General features: G+C 43.4%; 1 protein-coding gene across 1 annotated transcript; it reads left to right on the plus strand.

The window, feature by feature from the left end:
• The first annotated feature begins 750 nt into the window (after positions 1 to 750).
• LOC126708205 (uncharacterized) lies at positions 751 to 1,806 on the plus strand. The gene is made up of 2 exons (XM_050408009.1): positions 751 to 1,176; positions 1,330 to 1,806. Exons 1-2 carry the CDS (start codon positions 751 to 753, stop codon positions 1,804 to 1,806), a joined length of 903 nt encoding a protein of 300 aa, XP_050263966.1.
• The last annotated feature ends 5,941 nt before the right edge of the window (positions 1,807 to 7,747 follow it).

Here is a 7,747-nt window from a genome sequence, read left to right on the forward strand (position 1 = left end):
GATTGGTGGGAGTGAGGAGCAAGCCAAAATTCGGTTTTTCCGTAGCTGCTGTAACAACCTATAGAGCCAATTTCGAAAAATCATATCTAACTCAATTTTGATCGGAATTGTCTCGTTCTTATGCTCAAATTGAAGCCTCGGATGTCTAGTTTTTGGTAAAATTAACCTCATTCACAGATTCAAAATATTCTGAGAGATATCGATGAAATGGTGAGCAGAGGTTATTTGTTAGAAAATGGTTTCAGCACAATTAACATTAATAGGTCCCAAATTAGCTCCCAATTAACATTAAATGGCTTCAATCACTCCCATTTCAAACTTAATTGGTTCCAAATTTGCTCTAATTAAAAGATAATTGTACAAATTACTCATTGAATAATTAATGTTTAACTATCTAATTAATTAGGTGTATGCAACCTCACCATAAAATGTAGTCCTAACCAATCAAATTATGACACATCATTGATCTCAAATTGATTACACTTATAACCAATTGAAATCAATTGTTCATAATCACATATAGTCGAACTCAATTTGTGATAGTGCATCTTAGCCATTAAAACTTGATTTGATAATAACTTTCAATATGGTGGTCCGATTAGGGCTTATGACCAGTTGATTTGATCGTTACAACATCAAGATCATTTTGGTAAAATGAGATTAAAGATCTAATGGACAGAATCAAGATGCATATTTTAAAGGTGAAATTACCCTTTTACCCTCCATGTGAGGTTAAATGCGGGTTGCAAAATGGGGTGTCAACAAGCCTACAGCCGAGTTCCACAACCCGTGGACGCGTTGCTTTCAATGAAAATGGGGGCTGGGGAAACCCTCCGCAACTACGCTGACCGATATTGGGAACTGTACAACGAGATTGGCAGAGGTAATGAAAAGATTGCAGTGAGTACTTTTTGGATGGGGTTGCCTGAGGATTCCGAACTACTAGAATCGTTGACGAGGAGGCCTCTCGAGGATATAAGGCAGTTGATGAGGCGTATCGAAGAGTATAAGTGGTTGGAAGATGATCGGTTACAAAATAAAGGCAAGGCCCTGGTCACAAATCATCCTCGACATATCGGCTTCCAACCTAGGCCCCAAAAGGATCTAAGGATTCAAGAACCGGGGCCACAGATGGGAGAGGTGAATGTGGCCTTCAAGGAACCGGTGCACAGGATTGTGAATCGAATCAAGAATGAACCATATTTTTGATGGCTGAACAAGATGGGAGGAGACCCGTCCAGGAGAAACCAAAACTTGTATTGTACTTACCATAGATATAGGGGGCATACTACTGAGCAGTGTAGGGTGTTAAAGGATCATCTAGAGTAGTTGGTGAAGGTGGGGTACCTAAAGGAATTTGTAACAGACCCGAGAAATCAAGAATCCGAACAGGGTGCATGGCCGCGAGGGAATCCTCTCCCACCCCCATTGGGAGTGATAGAAGTCATCCATGCAGCTTCGAGAGGCACCCAGGGGTCTAGAAGAAGGGGGATACTAGCCATAGCATCAGGGGGAAGTTGCACAGGTGAGCAACCCTCTGAGAAGAAGTTGAAGTATACTCAAGAGCCCATTACTTTTAACGACAATGATCTAGAAGGCATAATCCAATCGCACAACGATGCTTTGGTAGTTACAGTCCGGATAAATGGCTTTATAGTAAAGAGGGTACCGATAGATCAGGAGAGTGGAGCTGAGGTGATGTATCCTGACCTGTACAAGGGGCTTGGTTTGAAGAAGGATGACCTATCCAAGTATGATACACCCTTAATGGGGTTTGATCGTTGGATGGTGATCCCAGAAGGATAGATTTTGTTTCTTATAAACATAGAGGGCAAGGAGACGATGGTAACATTCATAGTGGTCACCTCATTTTCTCCATACACAGCGATTCTTGGAAGGCCATGGATTCACACAACGGGGGCAGTACCATCCACCCTGAATGTGAAGGTCAAGTTTTGCACCGAGTAAGGTATTGCTGTTGTAAAAGGTAATTAGCAAGTGGCCAGATAGTGCTTGTTGGCTACCGTTAACCAGGGAGCTAAATCAAAGGAGTTGACTGAGGAGACTCCCTTGTAGCAATTACAAAAGCCCCAAGATGAGGTAGGGGCAGGCGATGTTGAGGATCTAGTGAAAGTAAGGATATTACCGGACGAGGATAGGAATTTTTGGATAGGAGCAAGTGTAGCCGAGGAAGAGAAGGTAGAAATGCTGTTATTTCTTGTACAGAACATAGACGTGTTTGCTTGGAGCATGTATGAGGTGCCCGGGATGGACCCTGAGTTCATAGTTCACAAGCTTAATGTGGATCCGTTGTGCCCTCCCAAAAAGCAGAAATCGAGGAGAGTAGTTAAGGAGCATGTTGAAGCCGTCAGGCAAGAGGTTAAGAAACTGAAGAAGGCCGGAGCTATAAAGGAGATTTTTTTCCTGGGGTGGCTTGCAAATACCGTAGTGATAAAAAAGAAGAATGGCAAATGGAGGGACTGTGTTGACTTTACCAACCTTAACTGAGCATGTCTGAAGTACCCATTTCCTATGCCAAAAATTAATCAGCTGGTAGATGCCACATATGGGCACCTGAGGATGAGCTTTCTTGATGCTTTTCAGGATTATCATCAAATCGCCTTGGCTGCTGAGGACCAGCAGAAGACGGCGTTTATCTCGCCTGACGCTAACTACCATTATACCGTGATGCCATTTGGGGTGAAGGACGCTGGTGCCACATATCAATAGATGATGACTAGAATGTTTAGAGATAAAATCGGGCACATTGTCGAGGTCTACATCGATGATATGGTGGAAAAGAGCAAGCAGAAAATGCAGCACATTGGCGACCTCAAAGAAGTGTTCGAAATACTTTGATGGTACAAACTACAACTCAATGCCGAGAAGTGTGCTTTCAGAGTGGGGGCTGGCAAATTCCTAGGGTATTTGATCACTAATCGAGGAATAGAGGTCAACCCCGACCAGATTGAAGTAGTGAAATGCCTCAAACCACCGAGCAATCCAAAGGAAGTTCAAGTATTGACCGGAATGTTGGTTGCCCTTAATCGATTCATTTCCAAGTTCGCCGACCGTTGCCGACCATTTTACCAACTTTTGAAGAACTGGAAGGGATTCCAATGGAGTGAAGAGTGTGAGAGAGCCTTTCAGGAGTTGAAAGAATATCTGGTGCGGGCACCGATGTTGAAAACCCCAGAGCCCAGGGAGGATTTATTCATGTATCTCTCAGTATCAGAGCACGCCATAAGCGCCGTGCTTCTAAGAGACCAAGGAGTACAACAACAAGTCTACTACATTAGTAAAACCCTAGTTGATGCCGAGACAAGACACTTACCATTGGAGAAGTTGGTGCTAGCACTAGTACACATTACGCGGAAGTTATCCCATTACTTTCAAGCCCACACCATCTACGTATTGACCGAATACCCCTTGCAGTCATTGTTGAAAAGATTCGATTTCATGAGAAGAATAGCAAAGTGGGGGACTTGGCTGGGTTCTTTTGATATTAGGTACAGGCCAAGGAGCTCGGTGAAAGGCTAAGTCTTAGCTGATTTTGTTGCAGAGTTTTCCCCGAAGGAGGGGAAGGAGACGATTTGCAATAAAGAGGTGATCCTATGGAGGGTATTCATGGACGGTGCATCTAGTGCATCAAAAGCTGGGGCTGGGGTCATGGTCATCACCCCGGAAGGAATAAAGTTGGAACATTCCTTTAGGTTAGGCTTTAAGGCCTCCAATAATGAAGTCGAGTATAAGGCTTTGCTGGCCGGGTTAAGGGTTGTATTAGACCTGGCCGCTGAGGTAGAAGTCTATTCAGATTCTCGGTTGGTGGTCAATTAGATACAAGGAAGGTTTGAGGCTAAGGACCCCCGGATGATGAAATACTTACGGCTGGTGAAGAAAACTACGAACCACTTTCCGAGCATTAAAATGGTTCAGGTGGCAAGGGGGCAAAACCGGCACGCTGACTCTTTGGCCACATTGGCGTCATCATTAATCGAGGGAATTCCTCGGTTAATAAAAGTAGAGCTGGTAGCAAAACCAAGTATCAGTGCAGGAGCATGTGTCTCTTTGGTGGCAACGGTTGGACCGTGTTGGATGGATCCAATCATCAAGTTCTTAGCTGAGGATCAGGTATTGGATGACGAGAAGGAAGCAGGAAAAATACACCTAACAGCTGCTCAGTACTGGTTGTCTACTGATCGTAAGTTGTATCAAAGATCTTTTGGCGGGCCTTACCTACAATGCTTGCACCCCAACAAGGTTGAGGAACTACTGGCCGAGCTATATGACGGGGTGTGCGGTACTCACGTGGGGGGCCATTCATTAGCTCACAGGACAATGACCCAAGGATTTTGGTGGCCGCAAATGCAAAAGAATACTAACGAGTATGTGTGGAAATGTGAGCAATGTCAAAGGCACGCCCCTATGATCCACCAACCGGTTGGGAACTTGAATCCCATTAGTAGCCCTTGGCCCTTTGCACAGTGAGGGCTAGACATTGTTGGTCCATTCCCCTGGGCGATAGAAAATCAGAGGTTCATCCTAGTGGCCGTGGATTATTTCACCAAATGGGTAGGAGCAGAGGCGTTGGCGAACATTCGGGATGTGGATGTAAAGAAGTTTGTATGGAGGAATATAGTGACAAGATTTGGAGTACCAGAATCCCTGGTGTCAGACAACGGGTTGTAGTTTGATAGCAAGGCTTTTTGCGAGTTTTGTGGTAGCCTCGGCATCACAAATTGATATTCCACCCTAGCATACCCACAGGGCAACGGCCAAGCCGAGGCCACTAAGAATGCCATTGTGAACGGGTTGAAGAGGAGGTTAAAAGGTGCCAAAGGTGGGTGGGCGGATGAGTTGCCCAGTGTTCTATGGGCATACCGCACTACCCCGAGAAGGTCTACGGGAGAAACCCCGTTTTCCCTGACATATGGAGCAGAAGCAATCATACCTGCAAAAGTGAACTTGTGTAGTGCCCGAGTCTTAGGATTCAGTCCCGCCGAGAATTCAAAGTTGATTATAAAATAGTTAAACATGCTAGAAAAACGCCAAGAATCAGTGACTATACGGCTGGCAAAATATCAACAAAAACTTGCCCGGAGATACAACAGGGACGTGAGGAAAAGGGAGTTTGGAGCGGGAGATCTGGTACTTTAGAAGGTAGTGGGGAATACATGGGACGTCATTGCAGGGAAGTTAGCACCAATCTAGGAGGGACCTATAGAGTCACCGCCATTGCAAGCACAGGGGCATATTACTTGGAGGATTTGAACGAAAGACCACTTCCCCGGCCATGGAATGCCCATAATTTGAAGAAATTCTACCGTTAAGTATCAAAAAACGGGGGTACATGTTAAATGTAATATTATATGTGCATACTGTTAATTAATACAAAAGCGATGTTTATCCATGCAGGTGTATCAGCACTTATGATTTTATCGTTGTTAACTCTTTAAGCTCCGGTCAACGCACACCGGGAAATTTCGTATCAAATTTTTCTAAGGACGGAAACCTGTTCTCGGCTCGATGTTCATCGCCGAGCAGGTGGAAACCTTACACTAAGGGCACATTTGGTAGACTATAATAGACACTGTAATGTAATAAATATTCCTATGGTATAACTATTCAGTTGTTTGGTTATGTTTTTATTACAATGAATAGTTATTCCTTATGAATAGTTATTCTTCAAAATGAGGAATAATTATTCCTTATCAAAAGTACTGAATATCTATTCCTTTACCTTATATAATAACTTTGAAAAAAAATTTCCTAAAAAGCCATTCGTTGCCACATCTTCAAAAGGAAAGAAAATAAATTTTCCTTATTATTAATTATTAGCTCTACTTTGAACACCCTAAAATAAGTGTATTTTAGGAAATTTGACTAAAAAATGATTTAATTACACCTTCTTTTTATACTTTATTAAATTGTGGATGCATATTCAGAATTTTATTCCTAAATGGTCACCAAACTAATGAATAGTAATACTTATTACATTCCAACTTAATGTATTCCTTGTAATACTTATTCCTATTCCCATGTAATAATCATTACAGTATACCAAACGTGACCTAAATTCTTCTAAGGACAGAAACCTGTTCCCGGCTTGATTTTCATCGCCGAGCAAGAGGAAACCTTACGCTAAATTCTTCTAAGGACAGAAACTTGTTTTCGGCTCGATGTTCAGTGCCAAGCAGGTGGAAACCTTACACTAAATTCTTCTAAGGACAGAAACCTGTTCTCGGCTCGATGTTCATCACTGAGCAGATGGAAACCTTACACTAAATTCTTCTAGGGATGGAAACCTGTTCCTGGCTCGATTTTCATCACCGAGCAGGTAGAAACCTTACGCCAAATTTTTCTAAGGACAGAAGCCTATTCCCGGCTTGATTTTCATTACCAAGTGGGTGGAAACCATACACCGAATTTTTCTAAGGGTAGAAACCCGCCTCCCGGATTCAATCACAATGGCCGGGCAAGTTGAAACCTAATCCTAAATTTTATCTAAAGGCAGAAAGTCGGTTCTCGGATGGACATGAACCATACAGTGGTCTATTCTAAGAATAAAAACAAGCTCTCCAGCTCTATTCTAGTCACCGGGCACACAGGGGTACATCAAACCATTTAGGAAGGGCTAAAGCCACAATCTCAGATACGACCCCAAATCACGAGGAAGGTAATTGCTTTGCATCTTCTTAAAGAATCAACACAAATCTAGTAATTATCGTTGAGAGGTCAATTCTTTCTAGACACAGGTGACCTATTCCAGGCTGGTCTGAGAAGTAAAATACTGGGTCGTTTGGAATATATAGATAAAAAGATAAAAACAAACAAAGAACATGACCGAAAGAATAACTTAGTAACACACATTCATAAACGCAATTGAAATAAGCAAATAAAGTTTAAACCAATGTTTAGTCGCCACTACCCGGCAACTGTAGGGAAATAAAACTTAGAAAAATAAAAATATTGTTCTGTCACCACAGCCCGGTGACTCTAAGCAAAACAAACAAAATAAACGCATATAAAAACATATAAAAGAAACTAGTGAAAAGCATAAGTATCAAATAATGGGATCAGTAGGTAAGAGCTGGGTTGCGTCATCAATCTGCTACTCTAGCACGTCCTCAGTTAGTGGCTGCTGGGAGTAAACATCCTTGGTGATGTTAGGGTGGCTGGTGACCTCGAGGTCAACATGGGCATCGATCGCCTTCACCAACTCCCTCATATTGGGGGTGTCCTCTTCATCGACAGCATCTGTTTGGCTCTAAACAAGAGGAGAGGGAGTCGAGTATGGTATTTGATCTGGATTCCTTAATGGGGAATCTTCGGGCACCCCCATCACCTAGAGGGCTGCCAGCCATCCCTCCTCGAACCTGTGAAGCCTGGCTTGATGAACGACAAGCTCCGCTGACTTCTCGGCATCCGCGAAGCCCTCGTGATACCACTTGTTTTCACAGGCTTCAAGGGCCACCTTCAGGTCTGCTATCTTGTTGGCCTAGGCCAAGTTTAAGCTGGCTGCCTCCACCAATTTGAGCTCAACACCCCTCAGTCTGTCCTCCACCTCAGTCAATTTCTCCTCTACCACTAGTCGGGCTCTCTCCGATGATTAAGCCTTTTTCTTGGCGACCTCGGTAGATTTGCTTTTTTCCTTAGCCGTGGCATTGGCAACATCCTTCAACACTTTCTCCCGATCAACGTCCTCGGCGAGCTTCTTCATTCTCTCGCCAAGGATGTGAGTCAGCTA

This window comes from Quercus robur, chromosome 12, assembly GCF_932294415.1.
Source record: "Quercus robur chromosome 12, dhQueRobu3.1, whole genome shotgun sequence".
Classification (NCBI taxonomy): Eukaryota; Viridiplantae; Streptophyta; class Magnoliopsida; order Fagales; family Fagaceae; genus Quercus; species Quercus robur.

Bases quoted from the DNA above. Each gene is read 5' to 3' on its own strand.
- LOC126708205 (XM_050408009.1), top strand. From the start codon at position 751: ATGGGGTGTCAACAAGCCTACAGCCGAGTTCCACAACCCGTGGACGCG. The intron at 1,177-1,329 runs GTGAATCGAATC...CATCTAGAGTAG, and splicing joins AGGAACCGGTGCACAGGATT to TTGGTGAAGGTGGGGTACCT.